Source organism: Melospiza georgiana, chromosome 6 (assembly GCF_028018845.1).
Source record: "Melospiza georgiana isolate bMelGeo1 chromosome 6, bMelGeo1.pri, whole genome shotgun sequence".
Lineage (NCBI taxonomy): Eukaryota > Metazoa > Chordata > Aves > Passeriformes > Passerellidae > Melospiza > Melospiza georgiana.
The window spans coordinates 17279171-17305086 of NC_080435.1; the positions used below are offsets into that span (position 1 = coordinate 17279171).

The 25916-nt window shown below is 39.0% G+C and overlaps 1 protein-coding gene across 2 annotated transcripts in view; it reads left to right on the forward strand.

The window, feature by feature from the left end:
• Nucleotides 1–25916, forward strand: part of ABCC8 (ATP binding cassette subfamily C member 8) — a 73450-nt gene that overhangs the window by 19747 nt on the left and 27787 nt on the right. For both annotated transcript variants that reach the window (XM_058026083.1, XM_058026084.1), the window contains exons 8-18: nt 91–246; nt 5651–5785; nt 6758–6920; nt 10206–10246; nt 10545–10690; nt 14830–14935; nt 15157–15267; nt 17148–17223; nt 17314–17419; nt 21651–21686; nt 23190–23225. In XM_058026083.1, coding sequence (XP_057882066.1) covers nt 91–246; nt 5651–5785; nt 6758–6920; nt 10206–10246; nt 10545–10690; nt 14830–14935; nt 15157–15267; nt 17148–17223; nt 17314–17419; nt 21651–21686; nt 23190–23225 — 1112 coding nt within the window. The remainder of the gene's footprint in view (nt 1–90; nt 247–5650; nt 5786–6757; nt 6921–10205; nt 10247–10544; nt 10691–14829; nt 14936–15156; nt 15268–17147; nt 17224–17313; nt 17420–21650; nt 21687–23189; nt 23226–25916) is intronic.

Sequence of the window (25916 nt, forward strand, 5' to 3'; positions counted from 1 at the left end):
TTGCCCTCAACATGCTGGGCCTGGAGTTTAGATGGAGCTAGAAGTCTCATTGTATTTCTGTATGCTAGTACCTTTTGATCTCTCTTCCAGACAAAAATATACAATAAAATTATGCAGCTTTCAACTTCTAACATGTCTATGGGCGAGATGACAGCAGGCCAGATTTGTAACCTGGTTGCCATAGACACAAATCAGCTGATGTGGTTCTTCTTCCTCTGCCCTAACCTTTGGGCTATGCCAGTACAGGTAAGGTGATTAAATGTGCTTTTGTTCCTAATGCACCTCAGTCTGTATGCGTAAAACTCCTTGCATGCGAGTTTTATGCAAGTGGGGATATTAAAGAAGTTAAAGAATAACTTGAAATAAAATTTCAAGCTATTAACATCTAGAAATCTTGTCTGTAATAGATTCCACATGTGTGACTGGACTTTAGGTATTTATGATTGTATTAGGATCTTGGCTGCTGTCAAAAATGCTTTGCATTTATAACATGAATTTATAGGGTGCAGCAGGTTACAGTGCATTCATTTATTACATCAGGGAAGTTAACTGGAAGATATTGCAATCATTTGTCTTCTGAATCCCAGCAGAAGCAAGAGAAGTAGCATAAATATGATTACATAGAGATGATCCTTTGGACATGCCTTGAAACTACTGCTGCTTTTTGGATGAAAAACTCCACAGTTTGTCATTGTTTCAAAGGCTATTTTTTTTTATTAGAACATATTTGTTATGCAAAATGGTTTTTCTGCTTTATCCTGTGGTGTCTTTGGCCTCCTATATCTAAACAGCTGTCAGATCCCTTCAGTCTCCTTTCCTGCTCAGATCACCCTATACTTCTATTTAAGAATTACCTGAAAAAACTGACAATAAAGCATGAAGTTTCATCTGATACTCAGTCCCTGCAAGTCTTCCCACTTTCTTCCAGCTACTTGGTGCACTTTTGTTGGGTGTCCCTTTTGTTGTTCAGTGCTAGCAGTAAATACAAACAGAAGAGGCAGTAGAGTTTAAATTCTCTTTTTGGCGAATTTGGTATTTTCTAGACATATAATTTAGTTTCATTTTGTTAATGTCACAAAGGCAGTCTGGTTCCAGCACCACACAGAGGCTGATTTTGCTGGTGTGTAAGTCAGAAACCTGCAAGTAACCTATCCAGCAGCTTTGCGTTTTGGGTTGCTTGCCTTTGCCCAAAAATTAAATGGTTTTCATGAGGCTGTATATAGACACCACCTGGCAGATTGCATTTCCAGGCAGTTTATAATGTGGTTTTAGGGGTGTTGCTTAGGAGTTTGTGTCCATCAGCATCTTATACAAGTGATTTGTCTTACTCTCTGATATAACTCTTGCTAGCTTCATGAGACTTGTGCAAAGCCTCAGATCAGGATAGTGAGCATATTAAGGGGCGAACAATCAGCAGTTTACTGACTGATGGCTTCTTTTAACTCTGCTTACTACATGTGTGAGATGTAGAAAACCATGCCTATTAAAATATTGAGATTTAAGGTGATTGTGGCCATATTTATGTCACTGTGTGGTTATCTTCATGCAGTATGAATGCACTTTTCTCCTCCAATACACTTACTCCTGCATAAGAGGTATGGACTAGTTTTTCTGATCTACTCTGGAGGAGCTTATATGGCAGTTTAAAACATTTTGCATTCTAGAATTAAGGGAGGTTGATGGATATAGCAGTTATCGTATTGAATTTTTCAGAAAGCAACTTGACTTATTTTATTGCATGGTTTCCCTGAAATTATGGATAGGGGAGGAAAAATGGGAACCAGATTTTTTTGAAGTGGGGAGGAAAAAATTATCAAGGAGTTTGTCCTAATATTGATGTCTAATTGCAAAAGAGAGGATAATTATAATGAAAATAAATTGAGAGAAAATACCATATTAGGTATGGTTACTTATTGGAAGTTTTTGGTAATAATTTGGATGTCAGGGTATTTTCCTTCCTTTTATGGGAAGCACAGTAAGAAGTCAGTGATTGTAGACTAAAATGATATTGCTGAAAAGCTATGGGGAGCCAAGAAGAGTCCACCCCCTTAATGATAATGTCTAGGGTATCAATTATTATAGACAAACTTTGTACAAGCTATCAATTTCACTTATTTTCTAAGGCCTCTCTGGCAGCTCAGCGTAGAGAGTGCTTTAGTGCAACTAAATTAATCCAATTCCATTGCATATTCTGTAACAACATTTTGCTTTAATGGGCCAGAAGTCACAGACTCATAAGGACTTCCTGACAGTCTGCAGAAAATAAAATTATATTTGCATTAGAATTCCTGCCGTGATGCTCCTTGCCAGATGAGGACGATCAGTGCTGGAGCGTGCTGCTGTTTTGTGGGTCATGCCAAAATCAGTGAGTCACATTGGCCACAAAGGCTTCTTCAGGAGGTTTTCCATAGCTTTCATTCAGTACCTTGTTTTATGAGGCAGTGAAAACTATTACTGGCTGCTTGAAAGATGGCTGATACTACATTGCACAAACTCTGTTATTATTTAAAACAGGTTTTTAATTGTTTTGTAGCTCTTAGTCTAGCAATCAACATTTCAGCATCTGCTGTAGATTTTGTAATAGCCATTCATGACAAGGTAGGTTTTCTATACAGTCCAGATAATTTGAGCCCCATCTTTGCTGTGACTGGAGTCAATGGGAGCTTTATCATTGCCTTAAGTTACTGTTTGAATGTTATTGGAATCCATGAGAAGAGGCCCAGGGATGCCAGTCAGGTGAAAGATGCCCTCAGTAGGTTTGACTGAAACCCTGGGAGCAAAATGAGGCCTTAGAAAGGCCTTCCCCCCATGCCTCCATTTGATAAATACCCTTGTTTGATTTCATTGTGATTATTAAAAAATCCTGTGTTCTCATATCTCTGGCTCATTGGTAGGGACAGCTTACACTTGTAATGAAAGGGCATTTGTCTCTTTCAGAACTGCCCACAAAGCAGTTTCTGGCTGCAAATACTGGCCATCCTTCAATAAATAATCAAGACAAAATAACCAGAGCTATTGGCGAGCTTTTCGCTCCTGATATTTATCTCTGGCAGAGAAGAGCTTTGGGATTTTGATGAAAGAGAAGCAGTGTTTCATTACACAGCCTTTTTTTTTAAATATGATTTTTGCCTTCTCAGGAATACTGATGAGAGCACTCCCATCTGCCAGATACTGTCCCCCAGAGCTCAGATGTTATCTGTGTACTCTTTATTCTTGATTCTATACTTTATGATGTGATATAGAATTATGTTCAATAAGATTTCAGCTCTTATCAGATACAATTCTTCCCTTTTTTTTCCATACATACTGAAGGTATTTTGTCCGATGGGCTCCTTTTCTCTGCTCGGACATGCGTAGGATGGCTCTGGGACAGCCCACTCTTCAAAGGACGAGTCTGGACTCTTCAGATTTTCAGTCTTCAGATTGTTTATTATTTCTTATCTATAAAATTTTCTGTCTGCCCAACAGAGGTCTGACCAGCAAGGCAGTCAAGGGCACTCTGAGCCCCCACTGGGTGGTCGTCTCTTTTTATACTAAAAACTACGTACATCATATTTACCTTTGTTTCCCAATACCTTTCACCCATATTAGCAAGTGCACCTTCACCGTGGACCAATCCCAGAGTGCCAACATCACCACAGAAAATGGATGACAAGAAGAAAGAAGAAGGACGAGACACGCCCTGATCCCTCCATCTTGTCTCCATAACTCCCCTGTACCAAAACCCTCAAATCTATATTTCACTCTGTAAATACATCATTTCTTACACCATTCATTCCCAAGTGACTCTCATGTCCTCAAACAGGTGGCACATCCCTTGTAGGGTCAAAGTCAAGGTGCCAGGTACTTTTGGCAACATTCCAGGATCTCTGAGCCCCCCCCCCCCCCCCCAAGGGTTCTCTCGGTAACTCTGGACATCTGGAGTGATGTGCTGAGTTCCCACAGTATTTCAAAAGTTTGTCTGTACTATCACATTATAAAGAAGATGAAAATGGGATAATTTTTGACCTATTTGAAACATGGTATCATTAGCACTTTTGCAAAGACCGAGCCTCTCAGTAGCTAGGATGAGGGTTGGAAAAGCAGCTGTGAGCTAGCAACTCCCTCAGGATCCAGCTGAGATAGGTTTCTCCTTGTCTAAGGGAGAAGCTGATGCTCTCTTTTTAGAACCAGGTGGTCCCATAATGTCCTTGACAGTCAACCAGTAGTGAGGGACAGCAGGCAAACAAGGAGTCAGTGTTCTGCAGTGGCTTCTCACTGTTCAGTGCTTTCCTGTATTTTCAATGCCCACAGCATCTGCGCATGATGAAGCAGTTGGGAGTGAAAATCTTGATCTGTAAAGACTAAGACCATTTTGTGTTATGGAGGAGAGCTCTGACAGGGGTGTCTGGCAGAGGCCTTTTGTGTTTTGTTTGTTTTCAGACACTCATTAATTTCCTGACTTCAGGTGGAAGCAGATTGCTCACTTACTGATCACTGAAAGATTTTTTTAATTTGGAATTTAACCTTGCCTCTTACTATATTTGTGGTGCATAAACAATGGGATTTTACTTTCATGTCAGTGCCTCATTTCTTATTCAATACTGTGGCTCTTTTTGAGAGTCATGTTTTAGTTCAGTTCAGCTGTAGAGAGGCATCAGAGAGTTCCTAAGAAGAAAAAAAAAATTTTCTCTCTGTGCTTTAAATGGATGGAAATGTGGAAACTGCAAACTCCTTTTTTTTCATGTAAACAGCCACTTTCCTATGAATGTGTGGAAATAGGCATATGACCATTGAGCTTTGAAATGATGGAAGATGGTGAAGGTTATGAGAGTGTACAAACATATCAAGAGTAGTAGATAACATATTAAAGAAATTTCCAGTAATTGGGTTTTTTTAATTAAGGGAAATTTTGTATGAAATTAACTTTCTATCCCTTTGTCATCCGATTGATTTATCAGCTTACACTTTTGAATTCTTAGATCGTCAATGTTGCAGATTGTTCAGGAGTCAGTCATTACAATAGTGATAATTAACTTTGGTACCTTGTATATATTGTTTGTGTTTATTGAGCTGCTTACAGTAAACCATGGATGTGACTTCTAGATTTTTACTTATTCAAAGACAAAACCTTTTTTTTTTTTTTCACCATTTCTCTAACTCTGTTTCAAATGTAATTGCCTATCTGGCACTGTATATCCTTAAAACAGGTCCTTGCCAGTTTGTCAGAGATTATCTGAGACGAGTATTCTCAGTGCTATAGTGTGTTATTTGGAAGTATTTTTAAATTAAATTTTATTTAAAGGTGTTTTTCTAAAATCTATTTATTTTTAAATAAAGTTCTTCTAAATAGTTTTGAAAGTTAAATTATGGAAGATACACAAACCTGTAAAACTTTCTTTTACTGTGCATAATGGGGAGAAATACAGAAACAGAAATACACAAAATGCCCAAGCTAGGGAGAGGAGCACTGGGTGAGTGTCTGGGTCCCTGGGAGAAGCCCTGACTGATCACCTTGGGTGTGCCAGCAGTGCTGAACTTGTGACATTTGGGGTGGCTTTAACTGCAGCTGCTGTTGGTTGAACAAGGTCCCTTACCCTGACGTTGGTCTTTGTGGTGCATACCCCAAGTGAAGCCAAGATCTTTCCCTCGCCTTCTTTTATCCCAACAGATAATTGTAGGAATTCTTCTGCTCTACTACCTTCTTGGAATCAGTGCCTTAATTGGAGCAGCAGTAATCATAGTCCTTGCACCTGTTCAGTACTTTGTAGCAACAAAACTCTCACAGGCCCAGCGAAGCACATTGGTGAGTGTCTTCGAACTGATTTGTAATCTAAATATCATATCTGGTAATTATGCATTGGTCTATGCTTGGAATTACAAAGCTAACCATGGATGTTGACCCAGAATTGCTTCTCAAACATTTGCTAGTGTTCAAGAATGCCACGTTCACGAATGTGAGATTGTAAGTGTAGGCAGTAAATACATATTTTTTGGGGTTTATATTTTTCAGCAAATGTGGCTCCCTAAGAGCAAAAATACCTTTAAAACCTTCTGGTCTACAAATAGAGATGATCAGTAGTCATGGACTGAAGTAGCTGTGGGCAGTGCACAGAGCTGTGAGTCGTGCAGGGCAAGCTGTCCTAGGGGAAAGGAAGTAGGAATGCTGTGTCCAAACTCGGACCCCAGATGTGGAATTCTATCAAACAGGTTCATTTAAACAAACCCCATGCTGTCCTAACTCCCACAGTGTGTGCCTCAACTGGGCAGCTTATGGGTCTGCTAAGTCACAAGCTGTTCCTTGATCCCTCATTTGGCTTGTCTATAATTTGAATCACCTGCACCACTGCTGAAAATGTTACCTTGCTTCATTGGCATTCCCATGCCCAGCTGCTCTGAGCTTATTCCCCCTTTCAGCAACTGTTGCACTGCCAAGGAAGCCACAGGAACTTGTAATGGAGCCAGAGCTTGCTGAAATCTCTTCCACCACAGATCATGGGTAGGGATGAGAGTTATTTGTGCATCTTCCTGTGTGTGGAGGAATTCCTTCCCATCAACAGTATGCACCCTTCCAGAAATGTGGACAGCATTCATTCTTGCAGCATCCAATCATAGTCAGTGTCACCTAGAAATTCCTGCACAGGGGAGCAGTGCTGTTTGTGATGGAAATGTCTGCACTGTGCAAGGGGGCTGCTTATAATTTATGTGTCATCCTTATGCTTAGGGAAGAAGTGTTTTTATTGTGCTTTTCAGGTAAATGTGTGTGTAAATATTGCAGGAGTACTCCAACGAGAGACTGAAGAAGACAAATGAGATGCTGCGGGGCATTAAGCTCCTGAAACTCTACGCTTGGGAGCACATATTTCACAGCAGTGTGGAGGAAACCAGACAGAAAGAAATGACTAGCCTCAAGTCTTTTGCCCTTTACACCTCCATATCCAGTAAGTCTGTTCCTTCACAGTAATCCACTGCTCAGCTAAGTGCTACTGAATTATTGGCTACTAATGAGTTTCCCATTTCTCTGTCGAGATTATTTCAGTTGCTTTAGGCTCTGATCTGTACTTCTCACTTTGCATCTAGTCAGAACCTGCATTTAATTCAGTAGAACTTTGCTTGTGTGGGAAATATGCCTGAAAGAAAAAATGTGTGCTTCAAAGAATTGACTTTTTCTGGACAAAAGCTTTCAAGGGACAAATATTTCCCAGATTGTATTTAGCCAGCAATATTCTCTTCTAGAACACAGCATTCAAGAGGAAATGGCTGCTGAAATTTATTTATTTTTGAGGGTTTTTTCTGCATTTTGCACAATTCAGAGCATACAAATAATATGTGACAGGCATTGTCTTTGCACTGAAGCTCCAACAGACAATATTTACATGTTCTTACTCAAAACTTGGATTTCTTGTTAAAATAAGTGATTGTTAAAACCATTTCTATATGCTGGAAAGAAAAGTATGAGCATTCTGGCAATTTCATCTTTCTGTATCCCGATTCTTTCCTCTCCTGTTATTTTTCAGGCTGCTTTAAGACTTTATTGTGTTTTTAAAAAGACCTACAGCAGATTGAACTCTGTGTTTGATGCATATTGTTATATGCAATACCTATATAATTGCTATGTTAATATTTTAGAAATAATTAGTAAAGTCACACTGAAGAATATATAATCTGTGAGATATTAATGAAATGGAAAACTTTAGCAAGAAGTTTTTGAGCGCTACTAGGTACCTGTACAAATATCTCCTGGGATAATAAGGAGGCCTAGTTTTTATGATCACATAAGTTAATATACTCTAAGAGAAAGATCATGCTCCCACTGAATTTATCTGACATTAAATTGAGGTATTCATTGTCTTGTAAGACCAGAATTTCTCTCTGGCAATCCTAGGCATTGTGGGCTTGGAGAGGAGTTTCTGTTTTGACATAAAACAGAATTTAGCTGCATGCTGTGAGAGCAGAAACTCTGTGTTACTCCCAGATCAACATAGATGGGTTCCCTTTGTCTGCAGTGCTTCATGTGGCATTAAAAATCTATTTATAGTCAGGGCCAAGGGTTCAGCTGTAGGGCTGTGAAGGCTTATTGGATTTTAAATCCTCACAGAGTCATTTGCAAAAGGTAGGAAAAGGTGTATTCATCCCAGGGGTACTGATTATTCTATGAAGCAATGACATAAGAATCTGTATTATTAGAAATTTATATTTACTGATGCTTCTAGAAATTTATATTTACTGATGCTTCATGAAACATTCTGAGTTTTTAATTGCGTTCTTATTTTGTATTAAATTTTATATGGGCAAGACACAAGAGATAAGTTCTCAGTTGGGGTAGAGCAGTGCAGCTTTATGCTGAAGGTGCTTATAATTTTGGCTTATAAAGGTTCCTGTTATTTCAGCCTAGGAGTTACACCTTCAGACTTTAGCAGAAATAACACTTGTCTTTGCCAACTTGCACTTTTGCAGACTAAAAAGGGAATGTAAATACAGGAGAATTTGCTCTTTTACCTTAAGTATAATTAGAATGAGAGGCATAATCAGCCCAAAACACGTTGGCTAATATTGTAGTGAACATATTATTTAATTTCTTTAGGGAAAAAAAATTAAAAGGCATTAGAGGACCACAATTTTTTGTATTTGTGATGTAGAGGAAGGCAGAAAGATGCTAGAATACTAAGACAGAACAAAAGAGATTTTTATAAATAGTTCTTTTAACAGAGTGTTGAATAGACTCTGGAATTCTTTTCTAAGTACACATAGCTATTAACAGAAATAAAGAATGTGGTTGGAGTTATTTTATTCATAAGGAATAGATTTGCGTTGGATTACAGAAAATATACCTACAAGTTTCAGGGCAGTGTTGGCTAGACTACAAGAAAATTACATTTCAAGACCACATGGAAATTGGATCTGGGGTGCCTCACCCCTGTGCCAGGATCCAGGCTATATGTATATGGAATTGTTCATGTGTACTAAAAGAGCCACTATAGAAATTGCCTCTTCCTGTATTTTAATGAAAGGCCCCCACCAGAATCAAAGTTGTGTGGCATCTTTACAGGATTTAATGTACATTAAAATTCAGGAAAGAGAGAGAAAGAAAGGAGTGGTTTTCCTACCTCTATGATTTTTTGCCTAATCTCTCAGAAGCAAAATAACTCCAGGCTTTCTCACAGGAAAATAACAGTGGTTACTGTTACTAAAATATCCAGACCAACTGAATATTTTTCTCAGTTCTTAGTCTACCTTTTTTCAGTAACAAAGTCCTTTTGACTAAAACTAATTAAGCATAAAGTCTTAGCTGCAAAATAGAGTTATTTTAGAAGACATTTTATTATTCTGGACACTTTTCCAATGGCTCATATTTGTTTGGTTGAAAGAAGTTTGAAGTCCTTGTATGTACTGGTGATCTCATTTAATAGCAAAATTCAGCTCAGCTTCTTGGGATCCACCAAGTGTTTTAGGTGTTTTAACTCTACAGCAAGCTTTGCCAACCCTACAGGATATTTATTGCATCCAGCTTCCTATTTGACAGGTATGATCTTATGCTGTGGACAGGAGTAGAGCAGGATCCATCTCTGAGAATCTGATCATCTTTGCTAGATTCTCTCACCACACTGCTCCCTAAAAGCAACCCGTGTACTGCAGCAGTTGCAAAGGCACAGTGCAAAGGCAAAGATTTAATGGCATTCAGAAGGACAGAGTTGCTGGCAGCAAGCTTCCCTTCTTTACAATTTCTGTGCATGTACCTACCTTGAATTGATACAAAGTGTGAAAACTGGTCAGGAAGTAGAACCATTAAAGAGACATGAGAGGCTGCTTTGTGTTCCAACACAGAATATTTTTGTCAGAAAAATATGTAGGGGGTTTTTTCCAGGGGTGAGGTGTAAACTGTGCATTTCTAGACTTTAATACACATTAGTCTTTCAAAGCTGAAGCTTTTAATTTGTGATTACACACTCTAATATACTTATATTTTTAAATTCTCTTCTCTGACAATGAATTAGAAGATACGTGCAATAACTCAACTATTTTATATAAGCATGAGTACAGAATTTAGGAATATGTTAGAGGATTCATTAAAGCTCCTCTAAACGTAGGCATGAGAAATATCTGACACTCTACAGAGTCCTTCAGGGGTTCATGCCAAGAAAAGGGTGACCAAACTGTCAATTTTAGCATTTAGCCTGTCTGAATGAAAATTGTTCCTAAATGTTCCTATGTGTTTTCCTTCACAGTCTTTATGAATGCAGCAATACCAATTGCAGCTGTGCTCATAGTAAGTATGGACTTTGTAAATAGTGTTAATTACAACTGCATTTTCAAGTATAAGTGATGTGGAGCTGGGGAGGCAGGAGAACAGGATGCAAACCTGCTGCACATTTGCAGTTCCTCTGGGAAAGAATGGAAAATGCTCACTTGCCTTCTGGGACCAGAAGCAGCTCAGAGCATGCAGCACTCCTCCAAACTGTTAAGAGAGTATGAATCAAGGTTCTGTAACTGAAATGTTTGTGAAATATGAAATTTGTTTCCTTCCTTATGGCAAAGCACTCATGGTGATGTTTGTCTCTTTGTAGACATTTGTTGTCCATGCTCATCTGACAAGAAAGGCTGACTTCTCCCCATCAGTGGCATTTGCCTCCCTCTCCCTGTTTCATATCCTTGTGTCTCCGTTGTTCCTGCTCTCAAGTGTGGTTAGATCCACTGTCAAAGCATTAGTAAGGTAAGAACTGTAAGATTAATATCTTCCACCTACCCAGTTTCTGAGAATGTGCCCATTGCTCATTTTACAATTTCAAGTTTAGAAATAGCATGGTGATTATTTATCTGTAAACTGCCTCCCAGCTTTTTTTTCCCCTCCATCAAGCACATAGAAGGGTAAACAGTAATCACAGAAGGACATGTGTTTCAGCCTGTATCTCTTGGTTTTGCCTGTTGGGACTGAGTTAGACTGAAACAGGCAAATTAAAAACCTTAAAAATCACTTCTAAGAGTCACAGTAACTTAATGACTAAATGTCTTATCCAGCCTTGATGAATTTTTACTTTCTGATGAACATATTGGTTTAAGTGTTGAAAAGCTGACCAAGTAACAACCAGTAGAACTGCTATTTCACTGGGAATTTTAGTATCAACAGATTAGTGTAAAAACCTCCTAATGCTTTTTCATATGCAGTGTAACTCTACCTGACTGATAGGGGAAACAGAGTTTGGACTTCCTTCTTTATTAGGACAAGTTTGACCTCCAATGAAGCTGTCTGACAAGCTTATTTAAGCTATGGGACAGGTATTGGCCACCACCTCTTGCTTAATTTCCTTTGTGTTGCTTTGGAGATGGGAGACTGCAGCACAAGGCTGAGATTGCCTTCAGTGTTTGAAAATTCCCTGACAGTGCAAAGTCACAGCTGTGTCCTCTCTCCTAAGAAGTGTGAAATCTGAGAGCATCAGCAGCTGGCAGGAAATGTTTTGCAGCCACTGTGGTAGTCCCTTGAGCCATGGCAAATTTTCATGCAAAGATTACAGCCAGCAAAGTGCCTGGGAGCCCACACTGACACTGCCTATTACCAGCAGGCATTTATTTTGGCTTGTCTAAAGATTTCTTTGCAAATGAATTGTGCCTGCTAATGCCACAGGAACAATTTGAGAGTGATTAGGATCAGCCAAGTATTAATTGTTGCTAGCTGGGAGTTCTTCATGGGTTATTCTGGAGATATCTTCTTGTTGGCAGGCTGTTTGTGGTGCAGACAAGAATCAAGCTCTGTAACAAAGCTGGCATCATCCCTGCTGGCTGTGTGTGTCACCCAGGTAGTGTTCCAGAGTGCATTGCTCCATAGTGCTGGTGGTGCTGCTCTCTCTAGAGTGCCTCACCCTTCAGTGGAATATTTTGGAAGCATGTGCCAGATATTTTCAAGCCGTAAAAAGATGTGGTTGCTGAAATACTTTAGTAAATGTTAAAAAGCAGACAGTTGAGGTTGCACTAATTGAACATAGCTATTTTTTGCTTTCTGCAACTGTGTCCTACTGTTACACCTTCCTACTTGTGAGTAGCTGGTCAGGCAAAGGTGACCAAACTTGGCAAATTTTTATTTCACTGTTTTAGGCTGTGATAGTCTAACTGATTTTAGCATGTGTGCAAAGACAGCTTTTCCTGGAGTGACAGAAAGGGACTAAGTGGTGCAGAAGATGATCCAGCAGTGAAACCTGCATGTAAACGACAATGAGAGTGTTACTGGCTCTGCTTCCCAGACACTCCACAAACCCTGCTCTCTTACTGTTGGCTGCAGTGATTGATGCCCAATGTATCAAGGACAACAATATTGATCAATAATCTTGTCGGTATCTTTAATTGTTACACATTGCCCAATTGCAAAGCATCCCCATGGATGGGCATTGACCTGCTCAGAACCACTGTAAGACTGACAGATTTAAAGCTTCTGTTCCATGTAGGACCCCTGAAAATGTTCCAAGGTATGAGCTTGGGTGTTTGCTTCTGAGAGGAGCAACTGTTCAAAGTCTTTAGGAAGGTGACAAATCTGATACCTCTTTGTATAGTGGTGCTTTGGGTTTTTTTTTAATGTGTGGAGTGTTTCTGCAACTGAAAACTAAAACTGAGGAGCCAGTGGATGCATTTGTTCAATGTGAGTCTTCAGGGACAAAGAGTGCAGTGTACCATTTTCAATCAGCAAAGGTTAAGTGGCAAGAGTGGTATTATGTCTCTTACTGGGTTTAATATCAAACCATCTTTCCAGTGAGGTGTGCAAATAACAGTGTTTTAATCAATATGTCCTTTCTGTGGCTTAAAAATAAGTTCCCCTCTGGAGATATTGGAATACTCAAATTGTGCTGTCAGCAAGAGCTCTTCAGAGAATGTCCTTTTTCTATTCTTTAAGTGTTCAGAACAGTCTGGCATCCTAAGTAAGAGCTGTTGCCTCCAAGACAATATTTTCTCACAGCTCTACTGTGTTTCTTCAATAATTGCCTCAGGAGGAGTAATTCCAGAATTATGCAGAGCATTGTGTAGGGGTTTGCAGAGAGTACAGACACCTGAATGCATAACTAGAGAATAAAATCAAATTGTTGCATGGCTTAATAGAAATATACTTCTGTTAGGATATGCATGGTCTGAGAATGTTTGCTGTCTTCTCTTCCTGCCCTTCTAGGCCCTGGAGTAGATACATGGGGGACTTCTCTGTCTGTTCCTTCTATCTTCACAGAAATTTCTCAAATATCAGTGTAATTTTCATCCAGATAACATAGGTGCAGCTATATATCAAATCCATATAGGCAACATATAAACCATCATCTGGTCCATTGAAAGACATTTGAAATTTTCTTTTAAATATTTGATTCAGTGAACAAAAAGGGTAAGATTCCTAGCCCTGTTTTCCAGAACTTTGTGCAAATAGATATTAATGTCACTAGCAATGGGACTTCTAATTACTTTCTTTGAGATAAAAGACCTTCCCATTAGGGGATCAAAAATTGATCCTGAATTAATTATTATTCCTCTTGTCGCATCCCAAATAATTATTCTCCCTCTTTTTGTTGTTTAGATTGTAGTACCTGCTCTAGCTAAATTCCCTCCACTGAATCCACTAAGAGATCCACTGATCTCAGTCCCCAGCTGCCACTAGCAATCAGTAAAGTTGACAGAAAAACTCTAGAACCAGTTCTCTCCTAGGGAGTCCCAGGGTGGCTTTGATCTCTGCTTGCAGGGCAGGTGGTAGCTGTGCAGGGAGTCTGCCTCGGGCAGTTCTGCAGTGCCTGGATCCAGCAATGTTTTGGCATCAATGGGGGATCTCATAAGGTTCTTAGAAGAAAATAAGTCTCTGTCTAAAGAAGAAATCCCTGGTAGTGAAATGCAAAATAAATCTTGGCAGGTGAATTCTTATTTTACAAGATTGACATCCTAACAGATTACCACGTATCACAATGCTCCAGTGGCATTGTTTATCCTCTTTCTCCCCAGTGAGCCTCTGGCTAGACATTGAAATCAATTTTTTTCAGCTCTTGTTCATAAATTTATTTTTAGACCTTCTGGCACTTTATAATTTTGAAGACTTATTTCCAGCTAATTGAGCTCCTTTGATGTTGAGTTCATGATTCAATCCAATTCTTTCACAAATTTCATTTGGTGTTTCTGTGAGTAGATTAGAAATACATTTTATAAAGTCAGGTACAGAGATAAAATTAATGCCCTGATCTGTTAAATGTCTTAATAAAGGCACATTATCTCTTAGCTAATTAAATCTTAAAGCAGCTAGTGAAAATTTTATGCCTTCTTCTTTGTTGCTGGTTGTCAGGATTCCTTTTATATCTCATCTGTTGAACACTATTCTGTTGTGGTGTATTCCTTTATCTAGTTACCTTATGCACATCATATTTCACCATAGCTGGTTGAATTTCGCTCACAGTGTACAGCTTTTATAAGGCTCTTCAGTAGGACTGACTGGGCCAAACTTGATCAGCATAAATGACTAAAATTCTATGAAATTCATAAATTACTAAAATTGGGTGAATGGTTTCAAAAGAAGCCACTGCTGTAGCCCTTCTGTGTCCTATCAAACGCCTGAAAAAACTTTTGTGTGAGATCTCTCTGGTGGTGTCAGAAGAGACATGACTTGAGGAACGTGCACAAGCTGTTAAAATATCACTGTTAATAGGCAACAGGACAGGTTTTGACAGCTTCCTTGAGTAACTTCCCATTGCATGTTTTCATACACCTGTTACCAAACAAGAACAAACAAACTGCAGCAGACAGCAGCTGAAGTACAAGAAGGGATGCTCTGTAATAAACATTGCACTGAACAAAAGTTTTGCTTCCAAGGTTGAGGTGTCATTGTGGGATTTTTTTCCCTTTCAGTGTGCAGAAATTGAGTGAATTCCTGTCAAGTGAAGAAATTGGAGAAGAGCATGATAAATCTTCAGAGCTCAGAAGTGCAGATAATCACAGCAAGTACCAAGCAGTGGTGAGTAAAGCTGTCTCATTGCTGGTGAAGTGGCTGCAGTCGTTTGTACCCAGAATACATTTTTCACTCCTCCATTTCCTACTGATTATTTCTTGCAATTGCAAAACTTCTATTTTAATACCCTGAATTGTATCATTCACACTATGGTTGCTAGAGTTTGGGACGTTTTGCTGATGCTGCCACCAATTAGTGCTTATTTCTGTCTCTCTGATTTTGCACAGCCACTCAAGGTTGTGAACCGCAAGAGGCCTGCCAGGGAGGACTGGAACAATTACAGCTCTCACATGAGAAGACCCATTAACATCACAGAAGCAGATGATTTTTGTGTAAAGGTGATATGAAGGTCACTCTAATAACACTTATATTAGCTCACTAATAGTCACTTTTGTACTCTGATGGCAGTTTAAAGTTCAAGACACTGCATTTAATGTGAACTGTTAGACACTTGTGCACTTGTCAGAGATTAACCTCCACCTTTCTTGTATCTGTCTTCCTTTTTAAGAATTAACTACTAATCTCTAGGTTGTGATTAGTTGCAATTGTTCCTTTAGATTTCACCCAGCCATTTGCTATTTCAAGTGTTTAAGTCATTAGCCCTGTTCTCAGATCCAAAATTTTTAACCCAGAACAGCCAAGGTTGGAAGGAACCTCAAAAGATCATCTGACCCAACCTTTTATGTATGCTAGACTCTTTCTTCCAGTTCCAGGGTTTGTATAGAATAATAGGATGAAGAAAATAGAATTTGTTCTAGATGTTCCCGAAATAATGTCATCATGGGTCTTCCCTTCCTATTTTGGAATTCCTAGTAGCCTTTCCCCAGATGAAATTAAAAACTAACTCCCAAAGACCTAACTTGTCTGAAGAAAAAAAATACAATTACCCACTTTGAAGACTGATGCTCTTGATTTGTTGTGGAAATGGCCAGAAGTAATAAAAATCCTGATGGTTGTTATAGTGATGAAGCTGTTTATTTAGGGAGCCTGCTAATACATTTGCATTTCCAGCAAAAGAGGATGAATAATTCAGTTTCATGGGACTAAGTAGGACAACTGGTGATGCTTTCTGGCTTTTATTTATACATGCTGAATCGGTGCAGGATCCTTCTTAACAGACTTCCAGGAAAATAAGAGGAATATTTGAAAGAGGGTTTTGGGGGCAATGTTGGGTCAAAAGACTGCCTGGAGTGGCAACAGTGTCACAAAGGAGAGGCCAGTGTAGTAACCTCTGTAAGGCTTGAAGGGAAAGCCAGGCCCAGGGATAATTTTTGGCTCCATCTGCTGACACCACTGTCACCAGCAGCCCTGGGTCAGGGAATTTGTGCAGGTACTGCCTGCCTGTAGCTCATTGCCCAGGAAGGGACATCAGTAGAGAGAGGATCCTCTGGCTGCTTTTGGTAATCCAGAGGGAGGAACACCACGCTCGCTTTGCTCAAGATAGGAGTATCAGCTTTTCTCAAGAGTGTGATAAAAGTGTCCCCTTCCACGCTTCTTAGATGAAAAATTGTTGTACCTTGCATAGCTGAAAGGCTTTGAAGGCTTTAGTAGCTCTGAAGAAGTGAGAGAAGAGGGTCCTGTATAAATTTAAAATTATCTCCCATCCCTTGTTTCTCCTAGTATCCATGGAAATCTCCATTTAAAGTCTGAACAGGCTTTGTTTCCTGTTTTCAGTCTTTTTCAGTGAAATTATTTCTCTGTCTATTAAAACCTAGATTATCTGAGAATCATGTCAGAAATACCAAGGAAAATTCTGTAATGGGCAGCAACATCTAATTTCATGAAAGGTTCTGCAGGTCTGCTTGGAATTTGGGGGGTGTAATTGCTGTGAAAGCTGCACTGTGTCTCAAGTGACATTCAGGGCTCTGCAGAGAGCAAACTGGGCATGAATATAATTTAATTGTATTATAATCATTTCACCTATTACATGTACCCACCTTACAGACAACAGAACAAGAGAAACTCTAAATGGCAACTTTTTTGTCCTTATGAATTCTCAATAATTTTCTAATAGCGCTTGAGTTCAGAGGTTTCTGCCCATCAAAGTACAGTCCTTCACAAAATCAGTCACTTGAAGATCCATTTCCTGCAATGGGCAAAGGCTAACTCTGTTCCCATGCTCAGTGTAATGAAAAAAGAAGTGTCTCTGATGTTGGGGGGGGAAAAGTGAGCTCTAAATCTGGGTTTCTGTTTATTTTATTTCTCCATGTTGTTATAGATCACAAATGGATTTTTCACTTGGACACCTGAAGGTCCTCCAGCGTTGTCTAATATTGATATCCGAATCCCTCAAGGTACAAAATTACATCAGATAAGCAGAATAAGATATTTTTCCATAGTTATTTGCTAAATCATAACCTTATGTATACCTTTTACCCTCACAGGCCAGCTAACAATGATTGTAGGACAGGTGGGCTGTGGTAAGTCATCTCTCTTGCTGGCCGTTCTTGGTGAGATGCAGAAGATCTCTGGGAACATATCCTGGACTAGGTAGGGTCATTTAATGTAAAATTCTAATTTAATTTTAAAATTCAGCTTGACTAGAGTGGTAATGCAGAAAAAGCCCAAAATCTCTCCTGGGAACTTGTGGAGTCAAGGATTTTCTAGATATACGGTCAAGATAAAAAGATCAGAAGGAATCCCCAGCCAGGGTCAAACAAGTTGCCTATTCCATTCATAGGAAAGGACAACCATTCTTGGGCATTCTGCACTCCAGCAACATAACCTGAGTGAAACTGTAACTAATTTGGAATTATAATTAATGAGCTTGAGGTGTTGTGCAGCTAGAGAATGGTGTTTGTACTTTCAGGCCTGAGCTGGTATCTTTGCATGGAGGTCTGAAGCGGTTCTGGCTCACTAGGAGCAGTGCCTGGCTCAGATGTGTGCTCCATCCCAGCACCAGGCTAATGCCTGACAATTTGAAGAGTGTCTTTCAAGTGGCAGTGACCTCAGAGTCATCCCCGTGCATCCTGCCTGGTCTGACAGGAGTGAGTCAGCCATGTCCTGCCCTCCTTCCCCAAGGGGACACAGCACCTGGACTCTGATAGCCACTTAGAGATTCCTCTCATGTCTGACTTGGGTATTGGCCTTGAAGGGAGGGAAAAAAAATTTTCTGAACTCCAGCAGCTTCTGTTGGGACTTCTTCTCTTGACCCTCAGGCAAGGTGACAGATGGTAAAATGTATTGCAGCTCCTGTATATGGTTTCCAGTAAATTCCTGCCATCTCTAATATACAGTTTAATCAATGTGTGTGAACATTTTTGGCCTGTTTATTTCACAGTAGCAGACTTCCTACTCCTACAGTCTGCACTTTGCCTTTTGGGCTATAATAATTTGTAGATAAGGTTCAACAAATTGCAGAAGTACCTGGAGAAACAATTAATTTTATTTTCAATTGATTGGGAATGAGGGAAAACCAGCCTACCTATAAATCAAATCCACACACTCTGATAGACAGAGGGTTGTTGTTATGCAATGGATAGTGCAGCGATTTTGTGGAAGGGTTCTCTAAATTCCTTGAGTGTTTGTCAAGAGATATGATTTATATCCAACCTTCATGTATAAGCCAGTCACACTTCTGAGAATTGCACGTGCTTTAATAGCAATAATCTGTGGAAGGAAGGTTGTCTACTTTATAGGTGGGGAAAATGAAATATAAGAAGCTGACCCTTTCAGCTAGTGAGGGAAACAAGCACCGCAGCCAAAGTTCCAGAATGTGGTGATCTATCCATGAGAATATACTTTCATAAGCAGAAAATCAGACTGTGGTGAAGCACCATACAGAATCCCTGCAGCCTTATTAGGTGAACTAATTTCATTTCAGCAAGGCTGTAATTTTTTGCAGAGGACATAACATGATTAAGAAGTGTAATTTGAATGTCTGATGCTAAACTAAAACAGATGACATGATGTTTCTGATCAGAAACTCTGCTGTGTTTTTAAATAGCACTTGTTTAGAAGTATGTTCTTCACAACAGTGGAAAGGTCAGAACTGGTTTTCATGTCTTTTATATGTGCCAAAGTATCACAAGGTGCAATTCAGTTGTTATCACATTTGCTGTGCTATCTGTCAGATATGTAGAAAGGGACTTGTGGCTGAACAATCTGAGCACTGTAAGTGCTGGCTGCACTGAGGCAGATTAGGTGTTGTCTCATCTTTCAGAGCTGCTGCCATGTGCACTGGTCTATTCAGAGTGATGGATGCAGCCAGTGTGGGCTGCACACTTGTGTTGTAAAGCTATCAGATGAAAGCTCCCTTAATTTGATAAGAAAATACTAATGCCTGACTGGGAACATGCAACCTTATCCCAGGTTCAAGGAGAGTAGTCTTATCAAGTAATCATCAGGGCTAGTAGCCCCAGCTCAGGCAATGAAAAGTGTCACCAAAATCACTTAAGTTCCTTGTTAGAGCTCTTTCTTTGGGAATGCTTGGCTTCAGTCATTCATGTTACAGAATAGACCTGAATTAGTTCATCCAAATTTCCTTCCCCTTCCCTTCCTCCAAGGTCATAGCTATGAAGATGAAGGATGTGTCCTGCTGACATGTCACTCAGTGCTCAGGAAATCTGGATGCTGTTCCTGGCCCTTCCCTTGATCTAATAGATAAGTTATTTCCCCACTCTCTGCCTCCATGCTTTATGAATTAAACACGATTAACTGCATATCATTTTTCTTGTTTCTTACAAAAATTCTTTCAAACCCTTAAAAAGTAATGTAGTTTATTCCTGGGCTAGGAGGGAGATAATCAGAAGCGAACCATGGCTCATTTGTGATATTTTTGTTGTGTTACAGTGTGTGTCCAGAAGAGTCAGCTCAGATTAATGCCTCCTGTCCAGAACAGCCTGAAAGCATCTCAGTATAAATATTTTAAAATATGGTTAGGGATTTAACAAAAATAGAGGACTCATTATTTACCTTCTGTGCAGGTGGTAAATGGTAATGATTTGACCTGTTATTGAGTAAATAATTATAGTATATGCCATGCTAATTTCTTCTGGGCAGTATCTCTCTTTTAATAGTCCCAATTCTCTTTTAATAGTCCCAAGTCTTATTGGAGTAAATAATACCAGAAAACTGACCTAATGATGCTCAAACAAATGTGTTGCTCAGAAATAATTATGTAATTTGTTTTAAACAGGACATACATTCTTGCATGTGAATCTTGAGTCTTTATAATGTGAAGTAAAATAGAGATTTAAGGTTGTTAACAGTAGGTTTTCATCTTAGTGTGGAGTTGACTGGTTTAATCTAATGAAAAAAATTAAACTTGTTTTTATGCCTGCAAAGTAATTGGTTTTTTACAATTCAGGTTTCTGGAGTTTTCAGAAACATCCAAGTACTTAATTTTATCTAAGGGGGATATCAAAATCTGAAGGCATGAAAATCTCAGTAGGCTCATCTTTGCATCATTAGACATCTAAAGTACCTTTACAAATTCAATCTAGACCTCATTATCAAACATATGTTACTTTGACATTTCAGAATCCTTAATTGCCAAGAGTATGCAGGAAAAGGGAGAAGGAAGGGATAGGACAAGTGTGGAAAAGTTGGTTGAGAAATTTGAGCTAAAACTCCAAATGGAGAATAATTGTTTTCCCGCTACAGAGCAGAAACAGAGATCAGGGAATTGATTACCATTGGTTCAGGGTCATTGTGTCCTGCAGGGAAGGGCTGGAAAAGGAATTTTCTATTTCAGCCTATCACTAGTTTCTGTGAAGAATGTGTTTCTAGTTAATGACATGCAACAGGCTTGTGGGTTTTTGGAGACTGGACCACTGAGTTCACATGGTCACTAAAGACCAGTGGAGTATGAGTGTACTGTGGAAAAGCTTTGTTCAATACACAGACCTTTGGAGTAAAGGTACTGGTGGCTGGCTGGTGCTCACAAATTGTACAGTAATTTGATTTAGATATGGTCATTGCTTATTGTGTGTAAATTTTATGGAAGTGTCTCACACCAACTTTTGAATCTTCAGGTATAGTTTTCTCTCTGGTATATTTATAAGCAAATTGTGTTGACTCAAAGTTAATGAGATTGTCCTGTTTAAAGCATCAAAGACTTGGTTCCTCCTTGATTTTGTTTATATCATTTGACACACAGATTTTTCACTCTTTTGAATGGAACTGAATTTAGCATCAGTAATAAGTATGCCCAGTCATCCTGTCAAAACAACTCAGAACATCTTTGTGTACGTTCAAAAATAACAAAACCAAAACCTGTCTGTCCTTTGGACCTGCCTACATTAACACAAGCACATCACCCCAAGGATAGGGCTGGCACAGGACACAGTATGTGGCAACTGAAGGTGGGGTTTGGGGTTCACAGTAACCCATTATATGCTATAAACATGCAGTTAAAAAAAACCCACCAAAACCAGTATCACAAATTATCATTTGGTTTTCCCAGAGAATGAACTTTTTATAATGGAACATCATTCTTGTCACAGCAGGACTTCTCAGTTCTGCTAGCACCTCCAGGACAGGGTGGAGGTGATTTTATTTGAGTCAAATTAATGTTTATAAGGTAAAAAAGGGTCACCAAATCTTTTTGCCTGATGAAATCAAGTCAGTTTGTGTAGAAGGAACAGATGCTGCACTGGAGCTCTGTGATAAGTAATGTTTGCAGCCTGTGCACTAAGTGGAATTTAATAGTTTTTCTTTCTGGGGCAGATTGCTTGTGCTCACTTAAGTAAACAATCTTTGCTTTCTATTTGTGATGCAGCTGCACTTCTGACAGTGAGACGGGGGAAGATTTCAGGTATGGTATTAGATGCCATTATTGGCTTTCCTTCTGAATTGATTGCAGTAGAAAAAACCAAAGGTTTCTAAAATCTTAAGATATAGAGTCAGAATTCTGAAAATCAGTGAAAGTTTTAACTGCATTATCTCAGGATACAATTTTTGAAAGCACTTATGCAATTAATGCAAATAAGAGTTGGATTTCTGTAATGAAAGCATTCCCATTTGGAGATTTTGAAAATTCTATCCTGATATGTCTTTGAAAATCTTTCTCTGAAGATCTGAACCAGATTATGCTGCACTTTAAAAAATTGTATTAAGTGTTTAAAGGTCTCATCTATTGAAGCAAATTCTCCCCATTATCCTTCTCTTCATTTTTTCACATCCTGTCATAAGTTTGTTTTCTCACCTGCCATTCTTGAGGCACATGCAGAGAAGTGTGGAGAGTAAGAGATTAGTCCATCTGTTGGCTTAGAAATTATTTTTACCTGATTAACATAGCTCAGCTTGGATTTTGGGACTATTTACCAAATCAACTAAGAACAAAGCTTTCTAACTTTGGGGCACAAACCTCCAGAATGGTAAACCTTGTAAAAGTGATGATCCTGTTCCTGCTGGACTCAGTGAGAACTTTGTTGTTGAAATTAGCAGTGTCATATGGCCTCCCTTACCTTGACTTAGGGTAAATCCTGTGGCTTTTACTGACCAAAATATGTTCTTGGTTCTGTGATTCTCCAGCTATCCCCCTGCCTTTTCTTTGGATTTGCCAGCCTCTTCTCTCCCATATACTTCATTTCTCAGACTTGTTGCCTGGTTGTCAGACTGAGTCCTGCAAAACTGCTGCTCCCATCTGGGAGTATAAGAGGAATTTTCATGTACCTCGTGTCTAAGGCTCATGGTCAAGGACACTTAGAAATCTCACAGTCCTTTCTGTGTTCAGAGACTGACGTTTCTGGGCCAAGTTGAAGAAAAAACATTTGAACCCATTAAGATACAAGAGAATCATGATCAGAATCAGTCTCATGTTTGAAACTGGTATGGAAATGGATGGAGAAGAGTGAGATAACATGCACAACAGTATAGCAAGAGTATTAAAAAGTAGGAAAGAATATTAGACTGGATGAAAAAATTACCTACATTGTCATATGTTCTGGGAATCTTGGTTGTTTAAGTGCTGTAAGAATACCTTTGGTGGTTTTGTTGCACTAAAATCCTGTAGAACTTTTTTGGTGTTCTCAGAAGAAAATTTTGGGTCAAAGTCTTTTGAGGTCTTGAGCATTTACTTGTAGGTGTTGGAGGCTTTCTATGAGGTTGTTTAGCACTTTTCCAAACCGAAGCTTTAACTCTACCCTTTTTAGGTCAATATCACATAGCCCAGAATTTTAGCATAAAAAGAGCTTTATTTCTGTTATGCAATCATTTTGCTGTTTTTTAATTATAGCATAGTTATATTTGTGGTGTTATTTGCACTGTCTGAAATATTTTTTTTTTTTCAAAAAACTCGTGTGTTTGTTTTCTACAGCCCAGAGAAAGAATCTCCTGTTGACATGGAAGTCAGGTACAACATTTTAAAAACTAATGGGAAGCCCCAGAGGTTCTATTCCAAACTCAGCCGTTCTGTCACTTGGTGAACATTGTTCAGCGGTCTCTGCACTTAATGAGTTGAATATTCCCCCTTAAAGACAAACAGGATGTCTCTGTATGCAGCTACTGCAAGATCTAAACCAAAAAACAAACAGGCAGCCCTTGAAGTTTAATAACGGCAGAAAGATTTCTTCCTGAATGCTCAGGACTGGCAGTACCAGAATGCTGCAATACTTCCCATCAAGCTGAAAATACAAGAAGCATAGTTTTTGCATGTGCAGTTATAATGTAGAACAGTACATATTTCTCTCATATCTGAAGAACATTTGGATTTGAGTTGACTGGTACTAAAAGTTAATGAATTGTGCAAAATAATCAAAACAAAACTGAAGTCAGCAATCCCAAAACACACAGGAAAGGCTTTGCAAAATATTATTTCCTCCATCATCATAATCCTAACTCCATTGCATTTTAAGTGCATCTATTTTCTTTTAAAAATTGCCAACATCTCAGATTTGTAGGTTTATTAAGGCACTGAGATTCATATGTGTCCCTTAACTATTTGTGTTTGATCTTGAAGATCTACTGCACCTCCTGCACTTAACAAAATGAAATGTGAAAGTAGAGATAGATTAATAAGTTTAAGCAAACAATCTTCACAACAGAATGACTGAAAGATTAAGGTTGAAGGGACCTCAGGGGTCATCTGCTCCAGCAGGGCCATCCCAGAGCACATGGCACAAGATTGTATCCAGATGGTTCTGGAGTATCTCCACTGAGGGAGACTCCACATCCTCTCTGGACAATCTGTTCCTGTGCTCAGCCGCCCACACTGTAAAGTGAATGTTGTTCCTTTTCACAGTGTTGTTTTTGATTAATTAACCTGATTCATAATTAGTAAACAGGCTTGATTCTATATTAGACATAGTTCATAGTCTCCAGGGAGCTCAGTGAAGGTTTTCCCTATTTGGTGTCTGCACCTCTGTGATAATTAAGAGGCTATGGTTAGTCTGTTGTGTTATCAGAGGGGAAACAAACACACTGCATTGCTGAAACACATGGTTATTTATGCAGTCTGGGGACAGGAACAATCACTTCCACCCACAGAATGATGCCTTGAAGGCCTGTGTCTCCTAAACCATTGGTTTGCATCCAGTCCTAAAACTGTGAAACCTTATGGATATTCAAGGCAGACTTTCAGAGCAAGTCTTGCACACTCCATTGCAGAATATTTTCTTCTCTGGATTTTCAGCCATGTGTTGCTCACAGTTTCAGTAACAATTGTTTGATTCTCTTTGCTGTATGCAGCACTGTGGACATGCAATAGATTCCATACATATGGAAAGAAAGATGCTTGCAAGCATTTGCAGACTTTTTGTTTATGTCAGAATATAATCAGTCCTGATATGCCATCCTAGTGTCAGTTTGCAACTGGGATCAATTTAGAGGAATTTACTAAATCCTCAGTCCACAGTCAGTTTTGGCAAGCTTGTTGCCTGTTGCCAAGTTCCTTGCAGTAATGAATTCTCACTGATGTCCTAAAAGCAGAATGTAATCCAAATGTGAGTGATATTCCCAGATTGTGCTGGTTCTCAGCATGGAGTGCATCACACTGGCAGGACCCATATCTTCACTCAACCAAAGAACACTTTCTGCCAAAGTTGTAAAAGCTTTTTCTTCACAGCTTTGCTGATGTTTTTCAAAAAGTAAATTAGCAGTAACTTTTTGATCACATTTAGAATTAAGAGATGCATGGTCACAGTTTCAAGCAATGAAAAGGAGAGGAAGGGAATATATCTTCATCTTGGAATGCTCAGAGCAGTTTTTTTCTCAGTTATTGGGATGAAAATTTCATACAAATAGAAAAAGTGCTGCTTTCTTGAGGCAGACCTGAATGCTCTTTGAATTAGATTTTGGGGCTGCAGGCTGGGCTGCCTAGGGGCTATTTTCTGTCTTTTTTTTCTTTTGTTTAGCTATTTCTGTTTCATTTTCCAGTAAAGAAAATGTATAAAGCATAATGAAATTCTAGTGAAACATCATAAATTTCAACTTGGAAGCATGTTAGCAGAATAGTGGAATTGTGTGTTCTTTGAGGTCATTAACAAAAATTGGATCCTATCTTGGTTTCTAAACAAGCTTGGTAAAAGCATGAAAAAAAGAGCAGGGCAAGTGACCTTAACTTATAAAGAGAAATAAAATGTACTTAGTCAAGTCATGGTTTGAATTGCTTTCAGGTCCATCTAGGCTGTCTAGCAGACAAAGGCCGCGTTTGGGTGAGAGGTCCTATCTTTTTATTGGATTAACTGATAGAGCTAGGAAGAAAACAAATATGCTTTTAGGCGTATGATCCCTCTATCTACCTTTTCTGTAGAAAGGATGATATGCCAATGAGTTTTCCAAAAGTATCAGTTGCTCTGATAAAAGATGTTGCCTTTCTCCCAGCTCTGTCTTACTGGGATCCTTAATGCACCACAGACAACAAAAGCACAAATTCTCTAGCAGGCAGAACTTTCCTTTTTTAATAATAATAATTTCTGCTAAATAATATATGCATAGTGAGTAAGATCCTGTTGACTGTACCTGCTAAATTGTCCCTTCTGATGATACATTACGAGGGCCATTTCACTGGTGGAAATTTAGCAAATTTTTTTGTCTGTGTTCTTTT